The sequence below is a fragment of the Anguilla anguilla genome, chromosome 12 (assembly GCF_013347855.1).
Source record: "Anguilla anguilla isolate fAngAng1 chromosome 12, fAngAng1.pri, whole genome shotgun sequence".
NCBI classification, from domain to species: Eukaryota; Metazoa; Chordata; class Actinopteri; order Anguilliformes; family Anguillidae; genus Anguilla; species Anguilla anguilla.
Genome location: NC_049212.1, coordinates 26,939,854 through 26,967,777, shown reverse-complemented (window position 1 = coordinate 26,967,777; position 27,924 = coordinate 26,939,854). Strand labels below are relative to the sequence as shown.

At 47.7% G+C, this 27,924-nt stretch overlaps 1 protein-coding gene across 1 annotated transcript; it reads left to right on the top strand.

Annotated features, from left to right (window-relative positions):
• The first annotated feature begins 1,494 nt into the window (after positions 1-1,494).
• Positions 1,495-27,924, top strand: map3k10 (mitogen-activated protein kinase kinase kinase 10). The gene is made up of 11 exons (XM_035385272.1): positions 1,495-2,368; positions 18,199-18,379; positions 20,036-20,184; positions 20,535-20,710; positions 21,141-21,387; positions 22,310-22,432; positions 23,187-23,325; positions 23,717-23,829; positions 24,442-24,680; positions 24,948-25,482; positions 26,113-27,924. Exons 1-11 carry the CDS (start codon positions 1,495-1,497, stop codon positions 26,538-26,540), a joined length of 3,204 nt encoding a protein of 1,067 aa, XP_035241163.1. The 3' UTR covers positions 26,541-27,924.

The window sequence follows — 27,924 nt, the reverse complement described above, 5'->3', positions numbered from 1 at the left end:
TTGGATTAACGTATTTATTCCGCTTAAGGGCAAACACTGGGATTCGTGTGTTCGGGTGCCCTACTATTTGCTTACGATGTCTGTAGCTCCAGGAAAAGAAACAAACGCATGCAACGTACATTGTGGCTGATATGCAGAATGAGCTATCAGTACTCAGTTCTGATCATGCAAATGCGAGATATTTAGAAACCGAACTGTGCTAGCTAGCTAGGTCCGGGTGCTTTTCAACGGATGTTTAAAGGCATTAAACATGCTTATACGTTTCGTGATCATTAGGATTTATCCAAGGAAGCGACAAGGTCAATAACACCCGACTAAAACACTTGAAAACATACGCGTCACTTCACAAGACTGGCTGTTTTTCGCATTCTGGCAAGATGCATCCACTGCCAGCCAACTGAACCAATGTATCCCAACTTGGTGGGGGAACAGCCAAAACAAATCGAGTCCGTCAGGACTGTGCTCCAGGCAACGTAGACAAGCCACACAGCTGTTAGCCTAAATATATTTTTCTTCTGATACATCTGAAATACACACTTTGCCTAAAGACTATGACATAATTTACTGTTATAAGCTAAACCAAATCATTCGACCGAGCGCGCTCTCAGATTTGTGCGGGCCACCTGAAGTAATAAATGTAGGCTAGATGCTTCGTTTGGTACACTGCAATCAATTTAAATGTCATCACTCACAGCGAGGCTGGATGGAGAGTCTCTAGTTATGTAAATGAATTAAATTGCGAAGTCTGACATATAAAAAGGAAAACACCGCAAAAACACAAGCCGTTTCTTGGATGAATATTGCTCGCGCACCACCAACTTATATAGCTAAATAATCGTAGGGGAGGGGTTGTGGGGGGGAAAAAATAAGCACGTACTCGATGGTCTTGTGGACAGACAGTAAAGCAAAGGACTACTGCATGTTACCTGTGCAATGCAATGCGGAGTAGGCTGTTTGTCCCATACGACTGAACACGTTGGGTCAGTTGTAAACTCAGTGAAGGAGCATTCATCTGTCAGGACAGTTGCAAACGCAATGTCCGTAACTTTATCTTTAACAAGCCAGCTGAGCTGTCGGTAACACATTTATTCTTTTGCATTACAATTGAACTTGCACCAGACTTAGGGGCAGGTGCTCGGCAGGCTCTTGTTTGCGGTAAAGACAATGGAAAAGCTGGAACCCTTTGCCTACTGCCTCCCGGATAGCTATAGATTTACAGTAAGCACGTCGTCTCCTGACAGACCAGTACACTCAGGAAACTGCTTATAAATGATAATACTGGGTGCATCAGCGGCAGCAGTGACTATCCCCCCACAGCAGCAAAAATAATGGAACAGAGCAACTTCTGATTTACTCATTGATATCTCCCCACACACCCTCCTTAAGCAAGGTTGGACTCGGTGCATGGATTCTGTATGGAATTTGTGCATGCCGTGAGACAGGGCCCGATCCAGCCTCTGAGCCCACATCGTTGAGCTGTGGGCCACCGCTGCCATGGACCCCTATGGCAGAATGAGCGGCACCACCGCCCCATTGCCCTGTGCGAGCTGCGGGGGCTGCCTGCCCCCCTCCGCCTCCTGTGCCCCTCCCCCCAGCGACGCCCAGCCACCCTGCCCGTCGCTGGCAGAGAACGGCAGTAGTTGGAACTCCTCCACGCTGTCCTCCTCCGGCTCGCCTGACTCCCACCCCCACCACCTCCACCAATGCGGCCCCAACCCCTTCTGGACAGCGGTGTTTGACTATGAGGCCACCGCAGATGAGGAGCTGACGCTGCGGAGGGGGGACGTACTGGAGGTACTCTCCAAAGACTCAAAGGTGTCTGGGGATGAGGGCTGGTGGACGGGGAAGATCCAGGACAAGGTCGGCATCTTCCCCTGCAATTACGTGACGAGGCGGGATGGCGGCTACCAGCCGCCGCTGCCCCCAGAGGGCCTGGTAGGGGGCGGCGACTGCCCCCTGGAGATCGATTTCGCGGAGCTGCGACTGGAGGAGGTGATCGGCGCAGGCGGGTTCGGGAAGGTCTACAGAGGGGTTTGGCGGAATGAGGAAGTGGCGGTTAAGGCGGCGCGGCAGGACCCGGACGAGGACATCAGCGCCACGGCGGAGAGCGTCCGGCAGGAGGCCCGGCTCTTCTGGATGCTGCAGCACCCCAACATCATCGCCCTGCAGGGGGTGTGCCTGAAGGAGCCCAACCTGTGCCTGGTCATGGAGTACGCCCGCGGGGGCGCCCTGAACAGGGCGCTGGCTGGGAAAAAGGTCCCTCCCAGGGTGCTGGTCAACTGGGCTGTGCAGATCGCCACTGGCATGGACTACCTGCACAACCACACCATCGTACCCATCATTCACCGAGACCTGAAGTCTAGCAACAGTGAGTACCCCCCCTCCCCCCCCATATATGGTACGTCATTGTAGTGACAGTGAGTACCCGCCCGCGTACGGTCCTTCAGTATAGTGACAGTGAGCCCCCTCTGAAACTAGTCCTTCAGTGTAGTGACAGGGAGTACCCCCCCCCCCCCCCCCGGTTATGGGTATCCAGGGCCCTTGGCAGGGTTGGGCTGTCCTTTCTGGTAGTCTGACTTGTGGGGAATGTTGAGCTGCTTTTATTTAGCCGTTTGTGGTGTCCAGTCAGGTGCTTTTCCCAGCTTGTCTTAAGGGTGATGTGAAAAGCCAGCTTGTGCCCACAGAGAAAAAGAGAGGGGGAGGGGAAACCCCTTGGACTCCAGTGCTGTATTTCCTGCTGGCAGTTTAACAGTGTCTCAATCCAGGAGGGCAGGACAGGTTTCGACCGGTTTATACCCTGAAATATTCCCGGGCTGGAACAGCGTAGCTCCATCTTCCTCCTGCCGTTCACAACCTCATCCTCTGCCTCGCTCCATCTCCCCCCCCCCCCATTCCCCCAACCCCCTGGAGGATGGCTGCTCTGTTCTGTCGTCTGAGTCTTGAGCTATTTCAGTTCTTTTGTGCTACTCGGTGCTCAGACGCAACTGCGGACCGCGTATTGAAAAGCTGAGTGGCGATGAAGATGGAGAGGGGTGGGGGAGGGGGGCAGGATGCTGAGCCTCGAGATTTTGAAGTGGAGCTTTATACAGTATAAGTGTCTGGCGTGTGTTGAACCCAAAACTCCCAAGATTTGTCCCACCGCACCTCTTAGTCTCCAATTTTCACCTTCCTCTCCATGCTCCCTGAGTTCCCTAAAACTTGTGACCCCCCCCTCCAAAAGCCTCATCGAAAAAACCTGAAAATGTTTTTCGCACAGATAGCAAAACGATGTACATATTTTGTCTGAAACGCTGTAAGCAGAAGCCCTTTTGTCTCCGGGAAGCTCTCTGCATCAGGGATGTTGAGTCACGCAGATGTATTCTTTGCCAGAAACGTCCGCAGCTTAGATAGACGGCTGGTGTGTGTGTACATGCCTATGTTGGGGTGTGGAAGTGCGGCCTTTCTACCGTGAACGTTTTCTCTGCCAATAGCAAGTGAGAGCCCCATGCAAAAGATCACTGTGGGACAAACGTTGGTCCACAGGCGAGCCCATATACCAATAACCCAGCTCCCTGTTCCAGGTAACATCTAAACGTTAGAAGAAAGAAAACAGCGTTTAAAGTTTCACTCCGGTTCATTGTACAGGTGCGCGGGTTTCGGGTGTCTCCTGGCTCTGCACAGCCATGATGAGCGAGCAAGCCAGACCCCTGGGGCCATAACATCAAACCGCCACCCCCTTCCCCCCACTCCTCTGTCCTGTTCCCGTCACCCCCCCGGGTGGCTGGGACATGGGCCAGGCTCATGCCAACCCCTAGTGACTGTCAACACACACACACACAGATGCATGCATATGGGCCTACACACCACAATTTGCATGGGGGGCAATTCCCTGTTTGAAACAATTAGCCTACCTCCGTATCAGATGGAGGATGCCTAGCCCTGATGTAATGTCCAGCGATTTGGTGACCACTGGAGCCCTGGAAGTAGCCCAGCACTGGCAGTCATGTGTCTTCAATCAGCACTGTGTGTATGGGATTCAGTTCAGGAAATGTATTAATTTAAATGTTATTATTTAATTGAAAAATGTTCTGCATGATTTCTTCGAAGAATGAATTGAATTTATTTGGCTTAATAGAAATTAAATTGACTCCATCTCTGTTGGGGGCTGACTCATTAATGTCCTTTAATACATTTCTCGTAATAAGGACAATGACAGTGAACTGCTGCTGCTGTGACTACATCTACTACTATTAACATGGTGATGGCAATAATAACAGTAGCAAAATTACTCTTTTCTTGCCTGGTTTATTAATGCTCGCGGTTGGGATCTTTTGGGGCAGGAAATTTAGCAGTGGTTCTTCGCATACCTTGCCTCTGCAGAAGGATGCTGCCACTTCTGATTAGACTTGAGCACATGCTCGATTCCCACCTCAGTACTGACAAGCATCAGCCGGGGGTGTGTTGTGCTATGTGCCCCGTCGTAGCCCCCGGCAACCGGGCCATGACTCAGCAGCAGGTAACGCGATCTCACTTGTCTCAGTGGCCCCCCCCTCCCCCCTTCACCTGAGCGTGTGGCATGCCAGCTCCTGAGGAGGAGAGCATGGTGAATAAGGCATTAATCATTCCCCGGATTGTTCCAGAAAGCCACTTAATGATGAAGGAGTGCGAGGGATACGACCCGCAGCCATCGCCGTTGGCAGCTCGGGTGACAGGGCGTTCCACAACGTGGCGGCAGTCGCCGTGGCGGTGGCCCTTTGCTGTCCTCCTGTTGGGACTGCTCAGGGACTGAGTGGAGGTGATGGGGGGGGGGGGGGGGTGGATCTAGGGATGTGATTGGTCCTGTGCCCTTGGTTGAGAGTTTTAGGGTCTGAAAATCTGTTTTTATCATGATTACCTGGGAAGAAAAAAAAATCACATCGGTGCCAAGCTCTTCGGGGGTTTCAGCAGTGTGGCTTTGCGATTCTATAAAATCCATAACATTTTCTCAAGCTGTAAATTAAAATCCTGTGTCAGCCCTCAAACAATGTGCTTTACCTGAATTTCCTCAGCACATACATTCTAGTGTATGGATATATGCTTTATCAGTACATACAACGAAAAAGTCAGGTGTCAGCTACTCGGATGAGTAATGTGGCGTGTGGTTAATGCAGCAGTTAAACCCTGCTTTATTAAAGCGTGTTGGAGGGGTCCTCGGTGTTCTCACGGGTGGAGGTGTTGGGGTTGTCCTCTCGGTGGCACGGGAGCAGCTCCGACGTGCTGCAGCAGTAGGTAGAGATGTGTGTGTGTGTGTGTGTGGTGGGGGGGGGGGGGGGGGGCACAGTACTGGGCGCACCAGGACTGCCAACAATAACCCTATTTATTGCCCTGCTGGAGACAGGGATGCATGGACAATGGCAGGAGTCACAGGGGGAGAGAGAGAGAGACAGGGAAGGAGATAGTGAGAGGGACAGAGAGAGAGCATGAGAGGGAGGGAGAAAGTGGGGGAGAAAGAAGGATAGAGGGAGAGGGAGAGAGCGAGAGAGAGAGAAATACTGCAGACCTTGTACTCTGGACAGAGAAACAGAAAGTAAACACACAAAGGAATGTACCATTGTTATCTTTGTGTGCCGTGTGAATTTTTCTGCGGTCTAAAGGGTTAATGTGTTGAGTAATTATTTAAACCAGGGGTGACCTGCAGGTACTGTGCTCCTGGGTGTTCAGGGAAGTACGCTCCTGAGTGTTCAGGGAAGTACGCTCCTGGGTTTTCAGAGAAGTGCGCTCCTAGGTGTTCAGGGACGTGTGCTGCTGAGTGTTCAGGGATGTGTGCTCCTGGGTGTTCAGGGATGTGTGCTCCTGGGTGTTCAGGGAAGTGCGCTCCTGGGTGTTCAGGGACGTGCGCTCCTGGGTGTTCAGGGACGTGTGCTCCTGGGTGTTCAGGGATGTGTGCTCCTGGGTGTTCAGGGAAGTGCGCTCCTGGGTGTTCAGGGACGTGCGCTCCTGGGTGTTCAGGGACGTGTGCTGCTGAGTGTTCAGGGATGTGTGCTCCTGGGTGTTCAGGGATGTGTGCTCCTGGGTGTTCAGGGATGTGTGCTCAGCACGGTGGCAGGGGGAACACCTCCGTCTCTTTGGGCCGGCTGAAGCAACAGGAACCTGAGAGCACAGCTGTTTCTGTCCCCTCCTTAGTTACTGTTGTCATAAGTAATTGATGCACCCCTGAAAAATGCATCAGGGCAGTGATCGGTGCACTGCTGTGAATTCTGGGTAGTTGGCAGCGACTGGGGCAGCTCAGTGTCTCTCTCAGCTTAAACAGTGACACAGATCAACGGTTAATCAGATAGCAGCAGCAGCCACAGAAACACACACACACACACACACACACACACACACACACACCTATGCGTGTGCCTCCAGGATAAGAGAAGATACCAATAGCGGTCACTACACAGCATGACTCCACAGCAGAGTCCCAGAAAAACACACCTAAGAAGAACTACATTACCCCAAATACATCAGAACACATCAGCCAGGTGCCAGGCAGATTTGCTGATTGGTCTCTCAGTGTACGGAAATAAGTTGGGCCATTATACTACATCAGGGTGTTGCTAGGTGGTACTGCCACAGCTTTTCAGAAACACCATGAGATCCAATATGCCCATCTACAGAAGTCTACCCACACACCGGAGAGCCAACATGGAGGTGTTGGGGGGCATCTCCACAGAGCCAATGTTCAAACTCTCATTGGCTAATAAAGATCAGCATGTGCAGTATGACTAAGGTGATTGGTTCTGGGTTCCTGCCCTAGGCCCTTAGCCCTGAATGCCTCAGGGGGGTGGAGGGATCACATGCGGTAAAGCATATAAGTGGCTCTGCACAGATGGATTAGCAGGAAGTGTGAGAGCACTGAGGGGTGGGAGGTTAGGGAAATAAGAGCGGTGACTCACTGCAGTATGGCTGAGTGAGGGAGGCTTGGCAGTGCAGCGGGTTCATGCACATCTCAGGCAGGAAGTGGTAATGGCACAGTGGCATGGGTACTTCCTGCTCTCTCTGCATTGGGTTGCCTTGGATTTATGGGGGCCTCAGGTCAAGTTGTAAGGTGTGTGTGTGTGTGGTTTGAGTGAGCATATTTGGATGTGGGTATGTGTGGGGCTTAAGGTGGTGCACAGGTTAAGCAGTTGAGTTTATAACCCACATGCTGGAGGTTGATTGATAATGAACCCGAGTGGCTTCAGTGACTATTCAGTACATTACATTACGGGCATTTAACAGACGCTCTTATCCAGAGCGACTTACATTTGTTACCGAAACCACAGTAATGGCAAGTAAATTACATTTACAAAATAAATAGCCTAATACTGTGTGTGAATGAGTGCATAATAGGAATGCATGATAATATTGGAGTTGTGTCACTGTCAGCCAATAATGGCTTAAAATGAAATGATCAGCATTGACTTGATACTGTGATTACGGCCGATATGATTATGCAACATACAAGTGCCAGAGATGTGATGCGTTTGATGTGCTTATACTTAAATTAGGTGAAAATGCCATTGGCTCAAAAAGTAGCCTTACCATAGTCATCTTATTTATTATTTATTTTGGTTTTTTACCAGCCAAACCCACAGGCAAAGCTATACAGAGACTCCCTAGCTCTCTAGACTCATGCTCTCTGCTTATTAATAAAGTAAACAAATTAAAATATTGTGTCATACAAATACAATTTCATGCATATTTCCTTCATAAGTTCACCTACTTCTTCCCTGAATGTTGAAACTGTTGAAGTTCACATTTATGCTCTAATGTAAAATAGTCCAGCATTAGCATCAGCATCAGCTAATTTGGCCAGGCTGATATTGGTTAATTATATCAGCCTAGAACTTCAACATGGTGTATCCTAACATATGCATATGTGCATTGTTCTGTGCATGCCTAATTGTGGGGTGTGTGTGTGTTTGTGTGTGCATGCATGTATGCATGCGTTTGTGTGTATGTACTGGAATGTGAGTTCCTCTGTGTGTGCATGTGTGTATATATTGATGTGCACTGTTATGGTCAGAAGCGCATCTCACAGAGCCATCCTGTGCCCTTGATTCAGTGCAGGCAAATGCTTATGCACATTTCCTGGACTTGGTGGTTTGCATTCCAAATAGCCTGAGTGAAAACTATGGCACAAGAATGCTGCAAGCATGATACAAATATATAACTTCATTATCAAAGATTAATTTTATATATGGACAGCTTCTCAGCAATGACGAGGAAAGCAATGTGAATGTTGCTATGATAGTTAAGTTAGAAGCCTGATGAAAAAAAAAATCCCACATCAAAGTGCAGGTATATATTTCATAAGTCAAACCACTGGCATAATAGGAGATATTCCAGGGCCAAAAAAGCGGATCTCTATTACGTTAGCAGCTATGGATGAACTTGACTGAACTCATGGAAGAGTTTCTGGTAACAATTATGAATAGTTCTATGGAATTTCTAATTTTGATGGGAAACTTTCACCAAGAATGATGCCAAAATGCTTTTGTGAAGAAATAGGCTACAGTTGTTGAGAGAGTAAAATATGAAATCCAAAATATAAGGAACCCATTCTACAATTGTCAAAATATATATGGTGTACATTAGAAACTGACATTTATTATTTCTCAAAAACACAAGGTATATTCTATAAAATAGATTTTATTACAGTGAGCACCATAATGGTCGGCGCAAAGAGGATTATGGGTTTGCACCTTATTTAAGGGTATTTTTAAACATACTGTGGTTTCACTTAGTGGGTGCCATGGTGGGGCAGTGGGTAGCACTGTCGCCTCATAGCAAGAAGGTCCCGAAATACGCCACTAATCAAGCAAAGCCGAGAAGTGTTGATCACCAAAATTTGCATACATGAGCAAACATGGTTGGGCTGACCAAAATGTGGAAAACAAACTGATGTTACTTTCAGAGATATCAGTTTATGAACCACCTTCTGGTTAATAGTCTGATAAGCCAGTTCAAACGTGCACACATCTCATTGGCGCGGTAAAACACTGGCTAGCAGCTAGCTATAAATAGCGGTACAAGACTCCCCACTGTCTTGCTGCCAGTGTTAGTGCCAACACTGTGCTAAAAAATTATTCTCTGCTGTGAAAACCCACTTACACCTGAAATGACATGAGGAACTGCAGAATCAGGTGAGCTTCAAGAGTAAAATGTGCAGGGTTGGACAGATTTATTGATTTCTCCCATGTGCTGATGTCACTCTGCAGATCTTAAGTGCTGGGGTGATCAATGGGCAGCTGCTACAGAGCAGCTGATTACAGAGCGAGAGGGAGAGAGAACGAGAGTCATCACTTAGAAAACATCACCAAACCGTCTCTCCATGCCTCCCTTTCTCCAGCTCAATACCATTTGTCCTCCCTTTTTTGATTTTCTGCATTGTCCATCCCTTCATCTCAGCCCTCCATTCCGTCTCTATAGTTACTCCTCTCTCCTCTTTCACACGTCTCCTCCTTTCTGTGAGAGAGCTGGGATCTCACTGTTGGGTGGTGGATTAGGGGTGTTGTCTGTGCCACAGCAGCAGTGTGAATCTCTCCAAAACTCCTGGGGGGGGGGGCAGTTGGGGGAAGTGGGATGGTTGGTGAGTGGGGGAGGGGCAAAGGACAGGCAGCCCAAGTCACTGCACCCCATGTTTATTACTGTGTCCAGATGTCCGAGCGCTGAGCATTTAGGCCTGCGTGACCTTGCTCACTGATCCACCACGTGACCGCCATACCTCTCAGCCGCACCTTTACCTCCCAGTAACTGCCCGCCAAGTTAGATGAGCTGGCTCCCGCAGTGTCGCGTGGCCTGGCCTGGCTCAGCAGCACGAGCGTTTACGTAGCGGTTTTCAGCAGCTTCGCTCGCGCTGAAATGTGACGCACACGCATATCCATCGGGTGGTGTTACCGCCATTAACGCCTTCTGATGCTGAAGTTGCGCTGAGGTGATCTTCTGGGCCTGGGTGGCTTTTTTGGATCGTAGAAACTGTCAGAGGCACACACTCACAGCAAAGGTGATGTCCCCACTATTACTGGTAAAAGTGACTAGTTTACCGCAAAGAACGCCCATTGCTACAAAATATGAAATTCAAATTAGCAGTAAGGACGACTTTAAAGTCTAGCTGTCGTTTCTCACTCATTTAAAAGTGCTCTGTGTTAAACGCATATGTAAAAAGGGAAACAAAAACGTTAATAAGGTCATACACTTGCCAAGTGTCCTGTCCCAGATGGAGCAATATGATGAGGTACGCCGGGGGTGTTGCATAAAATGCCCCCGGTTTTTAAGGTCATTTTTGAAAGATAAATGGTCCGCTTTTTTCTATGGATTTATGGTCTGTGGATGTGCTCTCCTTTAAACAGAAATGCATCGTGGACACTGGTTAAGTGGAAGCTAAAAATACAGTTGCGTGGTACTTTTTTCCCCCAGAAGGAGGAGAGTTTGCTCACATAGCTGCTGTGATTTCAGAGCTGTAATGTTAACATCAATCACAGATTTCTCTTTTACAGTTCACACGCAAACGCTGCAGTACATTGCATTACTGCAGGACAAGCTAAAAACGGTACACGGTATAAACCAGAATAAAGAATGCCTGCCATAAAAGATGAGGTTCGTGTTCAGGCCAGCACAATAGCGATGTCAGGCCAGGCACCGGAGGGTTGGGGATGGGGTGGGGGGGGTGGTGTGTGGAAATTGACCCCTTGGGCAAGATACTCTGCTCCCATTTCGGTGATGAAAACCCAGGCGCATGAAAGGGTTTTCCAGCCTGGGAGAGACGTCCCACTGGGCCTGGGTATAACTGTGAGAAATGTGTGAGAAAATCTAATTAAGCAGAGCGGTGAGGCTGTGAAATACTTCCTTTCCGGAATTTTCCTTTAGATCAGGAACGGCAGTTATTTTCCTTTTGGATGAGCTGCAGGTATAGCACAATCAATGGACCAAAAGCAGAGGAAGAAGTAAAGAAGCAGAATGTTAACCGCAAATCTGGAATCACGGAGAATATGCCCCTGTTGTTATACGTCACAGTCCCTATACAAAAAAATCAGAGACACATTTTACCCAATGCAGAGCCATCCATGTAATCATTAAGCTGGGGAAGTCATTCTACTGAATACAGTAATCAATGCCCAAACTCTGCCAACCTATACAAAGCACAAGTCAAATTGGCTCTCTTATAAAACAAGGCATGCCATTTACTTTAGGTTTACAGACCCTAACACAATCATTTTAAAAAGGTTACATTTGCTTGTTTTGTGGACTTTCAAAAAGGATTTCTTTGGATACACTGTTACCGATTATCGGTGAAGCATCTGACATTTTGAAACCAATCTACTCCAAATACCAATTTTGATTTAAAAAATGTAGCAATCTTTACAATGTGGTATGAAGTAAAACAGGACCAGTCCAGAATTCACTATCTACGTTGATCTGTTGACGGTGATGACCTGGGCACCACTGTGCCCAGGGATTTTAGCAGAGTGAGGATCTGGACATAAACAAAACTTAATCTTTAATCCCAGGAAAACTTTAATGTTCCCCAGACCTCTGTAAAACACCATCCTTTCTGTTCTGTCTACTTACTGTACTGCTGTTGATAAGGAGATGGGTTGATAAGGTTAAGCTGTTTCTTATTGTAGCTGGGATTGCCTGCTGTTTTTATTTTTGTGCTCATAAATGCATTTGTTTTGTAGTATACATTTTGATTTCCATCAAAGCCAACCCTATTATTTACCCATGTTGGTTCCGCTGTCATTTTTGTGGTCAGATCAATAAAGCCAATTTGAGCTTGAGAGAGAGAGATTCATCAGGTGAGAGTCTGATAAAATGTGAGGAAGCGAGAGGGAGAGAGAGAGTGACAGAGTGAGCGGGGGGAGGCGGGGCGAGGGGGTAGATCTGAGGAGATGAGGTGCTTGTTCACATTAAACCCTGTGACTATGTACAAGCTGCTTTAGTGACAGGGCCTCCAAGGTCACTGGGCCACTGTCCCACGTAAGCTCCTGGCTAAGTGAGCTCGACCCTGGAAGGCCCTGTGCCAGCTCTCTGAGGGGGAACTCCCAGAACACACACGCGCACACGCACACACACGCACGCACATGCACGCACACGCACATGCACACACACATGCACACACACGCACACATGCACATGCACGCACACACACACATGCACACACACGCACGCACACGCGCACGCACATGCACACACACAAGCAAACACGCACACAAACATGCACACACAGACACACAAATACAAACACATGCAGGCACACAAACACACACAAGGCACTGTACATTCAGCCAGACATATATGCATGTTCCCTGTCTTGGCATTAACGCGCACGCACGCACACAAATACAAACACATACATGCATGCACACAAACATACATACAAATACGAACACATGCACATGCATGCATGCACACACACACACAAGGCACTGTGCATTCAGAGTCAGACATATATGCATGTTCCCTGCCTTGGCATTAACACACACACACATATGCATTCACACACATACACATACACACACACGCGAGCAGTTGTGCCTCAAAATGACTGAAATAGCAAAAGAACAGGGGAAAAACAATGGTGTATTATCATGCCCATTCTTTTTTCCTTATTTCCACACACATTGAAACATGCGCACACACTCTCTCACGTACACTCAAACATACACATACAAACACACAGTCTAGTTTCATGTCACAGGCCAGTTACACAACGTTTGCCCAAAACTGATGGCCCAACTGATCATGCTCTGGACTACATACAAATGAGAACTGAGTCTAAGACAGGTGAAAAAGACCTACAGGCTAACTGCACTGTGTGTACATTAGCACAGTCACGCAGCAGTACGTGGCTATGAAACACAAACAAATGTATCTAAGCTGGCTATGGTCAATAAAGTCACCACAAAGGTACTGCACGCGACTGCCAAAAGCACATACCTGCCACATGAGACAGCTTAGCCGAAGGTCAGCTCTACCTGACCTGAGTCCAAGGTGTTTCTAAAGCAAGCTAACCAAGGCCGACCGTAAAGAAGGTCAGCAAATCCCACACACATTATTAGTCTTTAACGTTTTAAACCTGTGCATTTCAAGCCAAAATGGACTTCTTTGTTCTGCGCAAAATATTATAGCCTGAAAGTATCTCAAACAGTGCTGAATCATATCTCAGCAACGTCGTGTTCAGATCATCACTGGTTGTTGTCATCTCCAGTGCTGTCCACCAGGTCTGCATATCGTCAGCAGAGCCTGATGTTTTTGGTGTGGTGTCTCCAGAAATAAGACTAACAGAAACACAGGAGTCAGAATGCCTTCCTCCATTATACCTTAGTGAGCTGAAGCACACTCATTTGCTGTGCTGTGCATTTTTTTTTTTGGTTCAGGCTATCTTGTTTTTCCTTACTGTATGCTACTATAGTAAACGCTTTTATCTGCATTTTATTCAATGGACTTAAGTGGACTTGATCCTGAGTTTGGTTACACTGTTGTAAGTCGCTCTGGATAAGAGCGTCAGCTAAATGCCTATAATGTAATGTAATGTAATGTAATCAGACACAGTAGAGAGCGGGTGTAGTAGCTACCACAAAAGCACATTTTTTAGGATATTTCACGTTCACTTTGAGAAATAAGGAGAGGCCGAAATTTTCCAGCTGATTTAGAACAGCCCGATAGAGCAGGGGTGGGTCAGAGTAAACATGGGTTGTGTTTCCCTAACGTATCACCTGGAGGAGATAGTATGTCCTGCCCAGGGCCAAACCTTGCGTTTGGGCAGAATTCAGGTACTACAGAAGTGCTGCTTATTACAATGTGCCAAACCAGAGATTTTGATACACCTTCATCATTCATTTAGAAACACCTCATGCGTTGTTGGTTTTGTGTGTGTGTGTGTGCTTGAGACAGCATGTGGGCAAAATCGGTTCAAATAAACTTGTTGGGAGAAATCGAATGCTGTTCACGCGACAACCAAAAGACCTGTACGTGATCCGTGGTGATCCTTTCTGTCTCTTTTTAGTTACCGTCGGCGACGGCGAGCGAGACACGCGATTTACTAACAGAGTGGCGACTGAGTGGCTGCGTATGTACGCAGCGTTAACCGGGCAAACCCAGCGCAGCAGCGCTAAAACTCACCTGACACCGGCCAAACAGTGCGGTCTTGTTCAAACAAAAGCTTGACTGTGGACTCCGGTGTTCCTTTTGCATACGCTCAGAGATAAGGGCAAACACGAAACCTCCACTAAGCCGCCCCGCCCTGTTAACACTCCAAACTTTCCCACAGCCAACCAGTGCATCGAAACTGACTGGGAAGCGCCGTGTCGGCACCGGAACACCGACGGTCAGGGCTTACGCGCTTCCGGCTCAAACTGAGACCGTAAACGACTAATTACAGAGTACGCGGTTATGACATGCCCTTCATTCTTTTCAACCAAGCAACTCAGAAGCATACAAACTATACGTGTTACCATGCTGCGTTCCATATTTGATTTAACCTTTAATTGATGCATTTTATGATGTGGATGCGATGAAACAATAATTGGCAAGTTTAGAAGGGCAACATTTCCTTGTATGAAGTACAATATTCAGATAATATTTAAATAGTTAAATATTATCTTTGTACTTTTTGGTCTAATAAAAATATAGTATTGGTCTTTGTTTTATCCTGACATTAGCTAGCTCAACTACGGGCTCATAACTGTTCAGAATCGTAAAACAGCTGTTTTCTGGAAAATTATCCACGGACTTTGCTTTCTGTGTGACTGTAAAGGCGTACCTCGGACTGAAAGCATTGCGCTTGCCCTTGTAAAAGCTGAATGCTGATTGAGGTGCTTTTGTTGTCTCTGCCTTTCACCTACCCATTCAGAGCTTCTGGCTACAATTTTCTACATGGTCCGCTGAAGGGAAAACCATCAGCCTGGTATCATTAAACTCACACTAGTCGCAGTCAGTTCATCTCCATTGCCAATTTCAAATCACGTGGCCCAGAATGGCACTCATCCCAAGGAGGAGTCAATGTCCCCACGGTCATTTAGTGATGTGGTGGTCAGCATTTATAACCCCGCAAACAGTTTCACTCAGTTATAAACTGTGTGGGCGTTGACTTGAAAGCAGTCCCCACAGAAATCAATTACTTCCATCGTCCAAGTTGCACTTGAGAGCACCCCCTTGTTGCACTGCTCAGCCGTTACAGCGATGCGGTGCAGCTCACATGCGGGGTAATGGCCCCATTAGCCTTGGGTAACGGCCCCATCTGCTGCCTTCCTGGTGGGGGAATGAACGTAATGAGGGAGGGAGTTTTCAAACCCCATAATGGGCGGGGCCACGACTCTGCTGCTGTCAATCACCAATTAGCACAAACCAATCAAAAAAGCTGTCCCTCGCAGCATGAAGCGGGGAGGTAATTGACTGGACGTGAAAGACCCCTGCGTTGATTTGAAGTCTGCAAAGTGTCTCAGTTTCACATGGGCTGTGAACAGTAAGTGGAGGCAGTCTACGGGCCAGTTGCACTGGCGCAGGGGAGTGCTTGGGGCTCGACGGGACCCTGCATGTTTGGAACAAGTGCGCCGCTGTCTGATTAATATTTTATCACAGCGCAGTGTGTGTGTTTGATAACACTGTGAGTCTGTGTGATTTACCCTAAAGAAAAAGTAATGCAGGCTAAAATTTCAGCTTTAAAACGCAAAGATGATTTTAAAAAAATGCTTTCTCAGCACCTAATGTCAGGTGCTTCACAAAGTAGGAAACTTATTAATACAGTATGGTAGTGATCGCTAATTCAATTATGTTGTGCATACTGTTGTGCATACCTATACGGCATACTTTGAGCACTGCATATATTTGTCATGTGGTGATTTTCAAATATAGGATATGTTTCATATGTATATTTCCCTTACAGTATGGATTATATATTGTACTATGAGTTCTACACATACATTGTATCAAACTGTAGCTTCAGTTCCAGGGGTTGTACAGTGTGAGGAGGACAGGCCAGCCTGCATGCAGAGTTAGAGCTTTTAGCTCCCTTTACTCTCCCCAGTTATCAATTACCCCAACCCCCACTATCGATTTGAGAGAGCACAGACTAGCATGCACTGCAAAAACCAAGAGGAAAGTCTATTTTAACAAGTATTTTGGTCATATATTTACACCTAAAATCTCACTCTATTATTTTTTTGATAAAAAAGACAAAAGAATTGCCAATGAGGAGAGACAGTTTACTCATTTCAATATTTGTCATTGGGGTATGACATTTGCACTTGTCAGGCAAAAAGTAACTTAAAACAAGCCAACATTTCCTGCTTGAGAGAGAAAAATAGGATTTTAAGTCTCATTACTAGACTTGTGCACTCGCAGAAGCATGAGCCGCTGTATATTGTCGCGCCACAGTTCACAAGGCACGCTCGCACACACACACGAGAAGGAGGAGGACACTTCACATCTCCACAGACCAACTGCATGCACCTGATCCACCAGCAGAGACGCTCTCGTCCAGGCCGACTGAAACTCTCCCATCAGTGGGTGCGACAAGAGGCGAGTGCATGCCGCCCTGTGGGGTTCTGGCCCTAGCTGGCACTGGCACACTGGTGTGCATCTGTTAAGTTAAAAATAAAGCACAATGTGGAGCCCTCAAATGGAGGGCTCTGTATTAAAAGTGCTGTAATTTCTACATTGGTGAAACCAAAATGTATTAAAAAAAATACACTTAAATAAAAGCCGAGAACGTGCACTTTAACCAGGAGTGAATTGTTTGTTTACAAATCTAAAATTGTGGAGTACAGAGCCAAATCAAGAAAAAAATGATTTGTCCCAAACATTATGGACGACACTGTATATCATGAGTACAACTGCGATATACAGTCCATCACTCGTTTTTCTGTAGCAGCTCTGTGTAGGTACCTTGTGGGTTCGAGCTCAGTTCATGTGACCTCAGGTCCTGATCACATGTCTCCTCCAATGGGGCAGCTGAAAAGGGGGGTGGGGGGGGGGGCGGAGACACACAGTTCCGTCATCTTCCAGGAAATTTTCCTTTCAACTCTCACCTTGCTTTGTGGGGGTGAAAGCCAGGATATACTGTGAAGTGTATAGTCACAAATTATTTTTAAAATGCACCATAAATAAAATTTGATTAATTGATCGATTCCAACGAGAAAGGAATAAAATGTTCCCAGCATGCTGACTTTTAAAACAAACGACTTTCCTTTAAGAGAGAATCAAAAGAAACAGTGTTTAGTTGGTACGTGCTTGGAAGGTCTAAGAATGTACTTAAGAATCTTTATCAGGAAGTGAAAATAGCACAGCAAATACTACTGGAAGGAGCTTCCTTATCAATAGCAGGTACGCCTGAATTACTGACTACAAAGAGCAGCAGCTGCAGTAAAAAATCTTGACCACTAGAGATGCTAGAGGATTAGTTTAACTCATCAACCATGTCAGGCGTGCCTTGTTTGATCAGCCAGTCTTGTGTACAGTGGTGACAGCTGCGCATGTCACTGAGATTAGTGTGTGCAAACCCATCTTAATTACAGGGAGGAGTTCCCCTGTTCCTTCTATAATAAGAAATGTTTATCATGTTCTGACAGAGCAGGTGAATCATATGATGCTTTTGTTTCTTGGCTCTACATTTGAGCATACATAGAGCTTGGATTTTCAACATGGGTCCATGGACCCATGGGGGTTTCTTGAAAGTACTGTAGGGGTCTCTGGCCTGCTGACACTTGCACAGATAGAATCTCGCCCCCACGCGACTCTCCCTGGACCATGATCACAATGTCAAATTCACTTTATTATTCGTAATATGTTTTCTTTACCTAGCAATATGAGAAAATGATATGATGTTATTGTGTTACTCATATACATTGCTCAGGGCAAACACAAAATCATTTTCAGGGCTGGGTGGAGTGTGCTCTGATCATTTTCTGAAGATAGGAAGGGGGAGTTCCATTTGGAGCCTGTTCTGCTGGGGGGGGAACTTCCCATAATGAGGAAATTTTATTTCCTCATTATGCCAACAGAACACAGGAGAAGAACCTGTGCAGTAAAACCAAAAGGTTTTTATTAGTGTTGAAAAAATGGCAAATTGCTAAAGAGCACTCCCACGGGCTTACATTAGTGAAGGTCAAGTACTCTTGTTTTTTAAATATTTGACAAGACTGTTTCTAAATACTTTTCTTCGTCTGTCGATTTCCCCCTCTGCCCCCCTCTCCCCACTCCTCCCTCCCACAGTTCTGATCCTGGAGCAGGCCGACAGGGAGGACCTGTGCTGGAGGACACTGAAGATCACGGATTTCGGGCTGGCGCGAGAGTGGCACCGCACCACCAAGATGAGCGCGGCGGGGACCTATGCCTGGATGGCCCCGGAGGTCATCAAACTGTCCCTCTTCTCCAAGAGCAGCGACGTCTGGAGGTGAGGGCCAGGAGCAGGGCTGTGTGAGGCTGACAAACAGACCGACAGATTACTAATATTGCTGTTTCTTTGGCAGACTCCATTATCTGATTTACAAGGTTATGATGGTTAAATAGTCTTTTAAAAGACATTATTTTTTTAGCAGGCACTTATATGCAGAGCAATCAAAAATATGAATCGCACAAGTGAATTCAATATGTTTACAAAAGCAGTATTAACTACAGAGTATTTTTAACACTATTAGAGCCAGCACCAAGTGCTGCAACCAACTAATGCTGTCAGGTAATAACTGATGCTGTTATTATCAGGTAAGGTGTAATGACAACAAGAGCAAAGAAAAGCCAATGACTCAGCGATTGAACATCAGACAACGCAAATTGCTTACATAATTTACATAAATGTCCATAAACATCAGTTGAACAGTATAAATTCAGTCAGGATGTCACTGTATGAAACAATGATAAATATATTGTTATGCAAGTGCTTGAGTGAATTGGTGACATAACACAAGCCAAAAGTAAATGGTAAATGGTAAATGACCATGGTAAATGCCAAAAGTAAAAGCTTACACTGTTATAATATATAATTACATCGTACACCAATTAGAAAGGGCACCAGTACTTACACCTGGCTGAGTAAGTGTATAAATTCTGTTCATAATAAATTCTCGTTCAACAGGACACCCCCATTCAAGACTCAAGATTACACGGTCGACTCAATATAATGCAGTGCAGTGCAGATGTCTCGTTCCAGCAGAAGTTTAATCTGTGTGTTGAAACAAAGTCTATGGAATAAATTGAATAAATTACAAGTTTATGAAAGACAGGTGGAATATTTAAAAGCATGAGAATGGTGTTGCAGCACTGGTAAAGCACACGATTTGTAGCAGGAGTTAGAAGGTTAGTTAGGGATGTTTGATAATGGAGGGAGGATCCGATGAGAAAGAGAGCTGACAGAACAAAGCAGAGAACACACACCTTCTCCTAACAGCTTTGGAACATGAACATCCTTAGATCATATTCACTGTTCCAAAAAAGTTCTGTCAAAGTCACAGAATAACATTCCAGGCATGTCATAATATAGCTATACTGGTGACATCTGCTGATGGTTCTAATTTAGTCATAAAGATATACCCACGTGAGGATAATTTTATGAATGTTTCGAATGTGAGTATTGAAATTCCAGCTCCATTGAACATTGCCAACTTTCCTGATAAATGTCCAACCACAACTCTTTTAACCGGAATAATACTCAGTAACATTCCCAGACTGTTCCTGCAACATTCCTCCTGACTTAAAAAATGAACAACGCTGAAAGGACATTCAGAAAACTGGCCAAATGTCAGATGTATGCAAACTTTCTGGGGCTGCCCAAAAAAAAAAAAAAAACCGATAGATGACGTAGGTTCCATAGGCCATCTGGGGAGAGCAGCACCTAAGCCAGAGAGGGCAGATGGTGCATGGTACGAGGATGCAGTTACACACGTCTACACACTGCATCAGTTTTGGGTGCACACCGTTTGTTGGGTGTTAGTATATCACTTTCATGGGTGTGCCTTGTGTTCAGTAGTCCATCATGTTTGTGGTGTGAACATCCTTGGTGAGGTGTGCAAGACGCAGAATGTAAGTTCTTCCCCCTTCTCCCCCCCCAATATAGTTTTGGCGTGTTGCTATGGGAACTGCTGACAGGCGAGGTGCCGTACCGGGAGATTGACGCCCTGGCGGTGGCATACGGCGTGGCCATGAGCAAGCTGACCCTGCCAATCCCGTCCACCTGCCCCGAGCCCTTCGCCCGCCTGCTGGAAGGTACGACCCCCCCTGCTCGCCTGCTGTCCTAAAAACAGTTCTGGGTGTCTGTAAACTTATGTGCTCCTGAGACCCAGACATTTAAAGAAACCCTGAAACAGAGCCTGAGGGTCTTGTTTTCTGTATTATTTCAGGAGCTATGTTTTGTGTTTTTTGTCTTGTCAGTGACAAATGGGGGGGGGGGGGGTTCATGAACTTCTTTCACTAAAAAATCTCCTTTCTCACTGAATATCCTTGCTGATCTCTTGAGACAAGCGCAAAGCATTAAAGAACATCCATTTCATCTCTGTTTCTTTACCTCTTTTGCCATACCTTCCTTGCCCCCACCCCCTGCCTTTCTGTGGCCTCAGAGTGCTGGTGCCCCAACCCGCATGGGCGCCCAACTTTTGATAGCATTCTGAAGCGGCTGCTGTCCATCGAGCAGTCGGCCATGTTCCAGATGCCCCTGGAGTCCTTTCACCTGCTGCAGGAGGACTGGCGCGTGGAGATCCAGCAGATGTTTGACGAGCTGCGAGCCAAGGAAAAGGTCGGAGGACATGGAGTGACAAAGGGGCCCGGGGTGGGGGGTGACTTTAGCGTGCCTGACTGTTAGCCAGGTCCTCACTACTGTCTGTGGCCTAAGCACCAAGGAGGCTCTGTGGTTTCCTGGGGGACTGGAGTCTAGAAAGTTCTATTTTCTCTCCAGATTCCCAAGCATCTGAATCAAATAATTACCACCTTAATTTTATACTCACAGACCAGAGACTACTCCCTGACAAAAAAAATGCTGGAGAACCTGTTGTCTTGGGACCGGGATTTAGCATGTCTGGTCTAATATTTCTGTTGTATCTGTTGGTGTGACCTGTGCACTAAAGCACCTTCTATAAAACTACAAACTACATCTTATTTGTACGGATTTGCCTTACGTTTCTCACTGCCGTTCCCTGGTGTACATTCCTTTCCTAACCTCCCTGAAGGAGCTGAGGTCCTGGGAGGAGGCGCTAGCACGGGCAGCGGAGGAGCAGCGCGAGCAGGAGGAGCAGCTTAGGCGGAGGGAGCAGGAGCTGGCGGAGCGGGAGATCGACATAGTGGAGCGCGAGCTCAACATCATCATCCACCAGATGTACCAGGAGAAGCCTCGAGTCAAGAAGCGCAAGGGCAACTTCAAGAAGAGCAGGCTGCTCAAGCTGGGCCGCGACAGCAACCGCATCAGCCTGCCATCTGGTGGGTGGAGGAGGGAACTGCATGCAGTTCTGCATTATATCATAGATTCTCTACAGCAGAGAGCTCCTTTGGAGCTGTGGATATGTTCTAATGCCACTTATGTTGTAAGGCAGGGGTGTCCAATCTTATCCAAATCATCCGATTTGGGTGCAAGTTTTTGTTTTAGCCCAGCACTAAGACATCTAATTCAACTTACCTGATCATGGTCTTCAATGAAGTAGAATCAGGTGTCTTAATGCTGGGATAAAATAAAAACTGCACCCACATCAGCCCTTTTTTGGACACATTTGCTCTATAACAACCAATCATGCTCACACTACAACCTCATGACTTTCTTCATTGTCCATTTAGGAGAGTTTAGACAAGCATGTGCTCTCCTCTGAAGCATGTGATGTCAGTGGCTGCTTCTTATCACAACACTCACAGACACCAGAGGTTGTCACTTAAAGAGCAACTTAATGGGTGGATTTGCAGGTGCCCCATTGACCAGCAGGGGTCACTGGTTCGCGATAAGACACTGTCATCCTGCCTGACTGAGACCCTGCCTTCTCTAAGTGAAAGCCAACAGTTCTGATCAGACCCCCTCCCTCCCTCCCTCTCTCTCTCTCTCTCTCTGACACGTTCCTGCAGGATTTGAGCATAGGATCACAGTGCTGATCAGACCCCTTCCCTCTCTCTCTCTTTCTCTCTCTCTCTCTCTCTCTCTCCCTCCCTCTCTTTCTCTGAAACGTTTCCTGCAGGATTTGAGCATAAGATCACAGTGCTGATCAGACCCCCTTCCCTCTCTCTCTCTCTCTCTCTCTCTCCCTCTCTTTCTCTGAAATGTTTCCTGCAGGATTTGAGCATAAGATCACAGTGCTGATCAGACCCCCTTCCCTCTCTCTCTCTCTCTCTCACTCTTTCTCTGAAACGTTTCCTGCAGGATTTGAGCATAAGATCACAGTGCAGGCCTCCCCCAGTGTGGATAAGAGGAAGCCACAGGGCAGTGAGAGCACCACCCCTCCCGCCAGCCCTGGAATCATTCCCCGACTGCGGGCCATACGCTGTGAGTCTCTCTGGGGGGTAGAAAGAGTGTTTTGTGTGCTGTGAGTCTGTGTGGGGGGCAGGACAGGGGCAGGAGGGGTGTTTTGTTCCCTGTGAGTCTGTGTGTGGGGCAGGGTGGGAGCGGAGAGGGTGTTTTGGATTGGTGGTGGGGGTTACATTGTGGAGGATGATGCTCTGAAATATACAGACAGTAAAATGCCAAGTGTTAAGTCAACTCTAACATAGCCCAATAGGGACCACAGTAAGAGTTCATTTAACACTGAACATTTCAAAGTAAACACATGGAGGCACAGGGAAACACTAAGACTTGAGAGACAGAAACACTGAGACTAGCACACCTGAGACTTAGCTGGGTCCCTGAAGCTGTTTAGGACAAGAGTCATCAGATGCAGCACCCTGAGACTAAGCACTGATACTGGGCATATGCACACACTGAGACTCAGGTAAACACTGATACTGGGCACTGACACACAGAGAAACGAAGACTGGCTGACAGAAACACTGAGACCAGGGCGCAGGGACTCTAACCTTGGAACGCTACTACCAGAACCCTGCAGCCCAGGGAACTGGGCATAGTCTAAGACTTGGACAGAGAAACACTGAGCCTGTGACACTGATTAATACTGAAACACGGGAACAGACGCATGATATGCCTTTGCAGTAATAGTGTGTTATATCAATCCTACTGTGTAGCGTGAGAGTGTGTGTGTGTGTCTGCCAGTATGTATGCTCTAATACTGACTTATGTTGTATAGTGACACCCAGTGACGGAAGTAAGACCTGGGGCCGCAGTGCCGTGTGCAAAAAGGAGGACCTGGCAGCCAATAAGAAGAAAGGCCGCACCTGGGGGCCCAGCTCCACCCACCAGAGAGAGCGGCTGGGCGGAGAGGACAGGTAGACCCACACACCTGCTGACACACCTGCACAGCACACACCTACACACTGTACACTTCTGTTCACTGTGCATGCACACAGCACTGAATGTTGCACACAGGTGTATTCTGAGGTTATTAAAAAGCAGCTATGGCCATTTTAGATATAAGCTAATGAGACAAAATTGACCATTTTCATAATTGCCATGCCCTTAGGTTTTCTCTTAATATGTTATAAATTTTCTACTTACTTTATGCTCATTGACCAGGACTGCGACTGGTTAGCTGTGCTCATTGACTAGGACTGCGACTGGTTAGCTGTGCTCATTGACTAGGACTGTGACCGGTTAGCTGTTCCTGGATCACTGTTTGTGGGGAGGAGGCACAACCCACCCTGAGCACCTCTGTTTCAGGCTGAAGTCTCTCGGCGAAGGGTGTAAGCAGTGGTCCTCCAGTGCCCCAAATTTGGGCAAGTCCCCCAAACACATCCCCATGAGCGGCGGTTTCTCCAGTCTCAACGAAATGGGTAAGACCGTGCCTTTCCGAAACCATGCCGTTTCTCTGTCTGTGTGGCTGCTGATTTGGGAAGTGTGCACATCAGTAAATAAGTATGCTGGCTATAAATAATGCTGCTGTGAACTAACCAGATGCCCACAATGATCTTGTTGTGTCTGGAATCATAATTATGATGTCTGGACTGTTGAGGCTTGTGTGTTTTGTGCAGATGGGAAAAGACAGCAATAATAGCTAATGTTGCACTGTATGAATTAGAGCTTCTCTTCACTCACACTTACTCTATTTCTGCCTAACAGTAATCTGTATGGTAAAATACAGAACTCTACATAGATCACACAGATCTCAGTGCCTCAAGACATTGGTGTAACGCAGTGCTCCTCCAACCCTGGAGAGACACAGGGTCACCTGGTTGTAGTTCTCACCTTAAATCCAGTTTAGACCCAACAAACCAGGTGAGGTGAGTTAACTGTGTAGTCCACTGCATTCATTGATAATTGTTGAAAAACCTGCACACCCTGTATCTCTCCAGAACCAGGGCTGGGGATCTATGGTTTAACATCTTGTCCTTGTTAATATTTGGGAAGGTGAATACTGGTGTATTTGTCCCCCCTTCCCACCACAGAGGAACACTCAGACTCCCAGGAGTCCCCGGTGTCCCAGCAGCCCTCGGAGGCGGACAGTAACGGCGCGCTGGAGGAGGGCGGGGCCTCGTGGGTGGGGGCGGGTTCTGGGACGGGGGCCCAGGATTCGGCCCGCCGCTGCGGCCAGCGCAAGAAGAGTGACCTCATCCTGCTGAGCTGTGCCTCCCTGCTGGCCTCCGTGGCCCTGGGGCAGGACCTGGCCCAGCTGGGACGCCTGCAGGTACGTCCCAGAGAGCGGGCGAGAGACAGAGGGGGCGAGAGACAGGGAGAGAACGAGTCTGTAAGAGTGACAAAGGAGTGTAAGTGGGAGGGAGGGGGTGAGAGAATGAGGAAGAGAGTATTAGGAGGGAGGAAAGGACAGAAAGACAGGGGAAAGGGGGACAGAATGAAAGTGTGCATGAGTGTGAGAGAGAAAGGAAGAGAAAGATGAGAGAGGGAGTGCACAAAGGTGGTAAGGGAGAGAATTGACCCCCCCCTTCATGCCCAGGTATGCCAGGATGAACAGGAGCAGAGGGAGGAGCAGCGTAAGAAGAAGGAGGGGCTGTTCCAGCGGGCGGGGCGCTTCCGCCGAAGCACCTCCCCCCCAAGCCGCACCCTGTCGCTCTCTCTGTCCCACGGGCGGCACCACGAATCCACCCTGCCCAACCTGGACCCCTCGCCTTCCGTCACCCTCCTCTCCCTCTCCTCACTGTCCGACTGCAACTCCACCAAGTCTCTACTGCCCTCCGACCCTGACGACCCCTTCCTGACCCCCACCGGCCCCGCCCCGGGCCCCGCCCCCTCCCCCAGCCCCGCCCTCAACCCCCTGCTGGACCTGCGGGCCGAGAGCTTCAAGCGGGAGCCCAACCAGTCGCTGACGCCCACGCACGTGTCCGCCACGCTGGCCGTCAACCGCGGCCACCGCCGGACCCCGTCCGATGGCGCCATCCGACCGCGCGCCCAGACAATGGGTCACCGACGCACCCCATCCGACGGCAGCGCGCCCCTAACCCCCACCCCCAGCCCCGCGGCGCCACCTACAGGTGACTAAAGAGAAGCCCCCCCCCCCCCCCCACTCCATCATTCAGTGCCAGACAAGGGCCAAATGCGTGTAAATGCTTTCTTCCTTCAGTTTACTGGTGAAATTTTAAAACATTCTCATGCAGAAAGTTCAGTGAACATGTCATTAACCAAAACTACAGCCCTGCCCTGGGCATGTCGAAGTGTCCTTGAGCAAGACACCTAACCCCTAACCCCTAACTGCTCTGGCGAATGAGAGGCATCAATTGTAAAGCGCTTTGGATAAAAGCGCTATATAAATGCAGTCCATTTACCATTTACCATTTACAGTCAAGTACCGTCAAAAAAAATTTGTTCTAAAGACCTTTCTTTTAAAATTCTAAGTAATCTGCAGGAATTTTAATCTGTTGTATAAATGACTAAACAGTTTAGCTTTTAAAATGGCCTTATTTGCTCAAGAGACTTGCACAACTGTTCCTGTGAACTGGGCCAAGTTGCTTTGTCTCGAGTCGGTGGTTCTCCTGAAACCTGGAATCAAGTCCAATCAGAATAGTGTTCTGATGAAAGTGAAATCCAAACTGCAGTGAAACCCAAACCACGGCACCACCGGTGTGGTCATCAGTCAGTAATCACGCCTCTATCGTTACTCCCAGGTTCCCGGGACACTCTGGAGATCCCCCGCCTGCCCGACCCCTCCTCCCTCTTCCCGCCGGCGCAGCGTCGCAAGGCTCCCCCTCCGCCCCCGCCCGAGCGGGAAAGCCCAGCTGGGGGCGGGGGCACCCTGGAGCGGCCCAAGACCCTGGAGTTCGCCCCCCGGCCGCGGCCCACGCCGGTCCGGGCGCGGGCAGACCCCTGGAGGCTGGGCTCCCTGTCCCGAACGCTGAGCTCGTCCCCCGGCAGCAGCTGCGACAGCCCGCTGGGGTCTGCGGATGGGGGCGTGGCTGGGGGCGGGGCTACTACAGGTACGAGCCAGCCCACCCTGCTGGACATGGACACTGAGGGGCAGAGCCAGGACAGCACCGTGCCCCTGTGTGAGCAGAACGCCCCTCCCTCGACCCTCTGTGGGCAGAACATCTCCTAGCGAACACCTCCAAACCCCTCACCCCCTCTTTTCCTGTTCATTGCTGCTTACCCACCTTTTATCCCCCAACCACCCAGGCCCATCTCCGTTCTCTCACACACACAGACAGCATACCAAGACTGCACGGGCTCGACCAGTGTTGCCTCTTGTACTTAATGTTAATTTATTCCTTGGGAGTGGACTACTCTTATTTTTTATATATAAATATAATAGTCTGCATTTTATTCATTTTTCAAGCATTATTCCTGCCAGTGTGTACATGAATGCTTTTGAAAAGCTGTTTTATGTTGGCTAGGTAAGGGCGTTGTGTGCGACAGTAAATCGAGGGTTTAACACACTGCATCAGTAATCTACTGGAATGCACTCTTCACAAGACCTGGAACGGAATTATTATCATTATTTATTAGCATAAGCTGAAAGAATGCAGTGTGGATAACCCTTGTGTCCATAAGGATGTACCGCTAGTAGGCCTATTCGTAATATGGATATATGTGTGCCTGTGAGCGTTATGTAGCAGAAGACACAAGCGTGAAGAATACCCCGTCCATAATTTTCATTCCTTAATTATACTGTACATTTTTGCTGTTTACATACAGACAACATTCCCTCGTTCTCTCCTATTAAAAACCGCGGACAGCTTGGCAGTAGGGTACTGCACAGCTAAGCCGGGAAAAGGGAGAGGGACATGGGGGGGAGGTGGGCAGGAAAATGAGGGTTTTATCACAACGCACAATGCGTGCATTTCACAGCAAACAGCTTTCATAGCTCTTTGAAAACTACCTGTTTTCTACGTCAACTTACCAAACATTCCTTTCGGAGAACGGCACCTTCAAATGGACGTTATTCGTGTTATTCTCCCACCAAGCACTCTGGAGGAGTGAAAAAGAGGCACGCCGACACAGCAGGAAAAAGTGTTTCTGGCCAACACCGGGTGAAACCATGCGCGAGACTTGCGGATCTGGGTTCTGCGCAACTTCTGGAGCAGCATGGGGACTTTAAAAAAAAATGTATGGGGGTATTTTTAATTGTCATTATTTGTACGAGATTATTTTAAGTAGCAGGATCTAAGGAACTGAACCAGTTATATTTTCATCTGAGTGAACTGAGAACACTGAATATTTATTATTACTGTAATGATCAAGAAAATCGTCGTTCATCATTGCTGTTGTCTTTAGCCTCTTCCCAGGAATTTCTGTATATATTTGTAGATACAACGGAATCCAACCAACTACCCAAGCAACAACTACCTTTGTTGGACACCTGACTGATGTTCATATATGGAGTTTTTGATTTGAACTTGTGACGTTTGAGGCTAAATGAGTGTGGCAGTCTGATGATAAAGATTATTAATTAAAGTGTGAATAAAATAAAATGTAAAAAACAG

What these genes read in the sequence shown, in the direction of transcription:
- map3k10 (XM_035385272.1), top strand. Translation starts at nt 1,495, where the DNA reads ATGGACCCCTATGGCAGAATGAGCGGCACCACCGCCCCATTGCCCTGT. An exon ending in AAGAGCAGCGACGTCTGGAG is followed by an intron (nt 18,380 to 20,035) that starts GTGAGGGCCAGG and finishes CCCCCAATATAG; the next exon opens with TTTTGGCGTGTTGCTATGGG. An exon ending in CTTCGCCCGCCTGCTGGAAG is followed by an intron (nt 20,185 to 20,534) that starts GTACGACCCCCC and finishes CTGTGGCCTCAG; the next exon opens with AGTGCTGGTGCCCCAACCCG.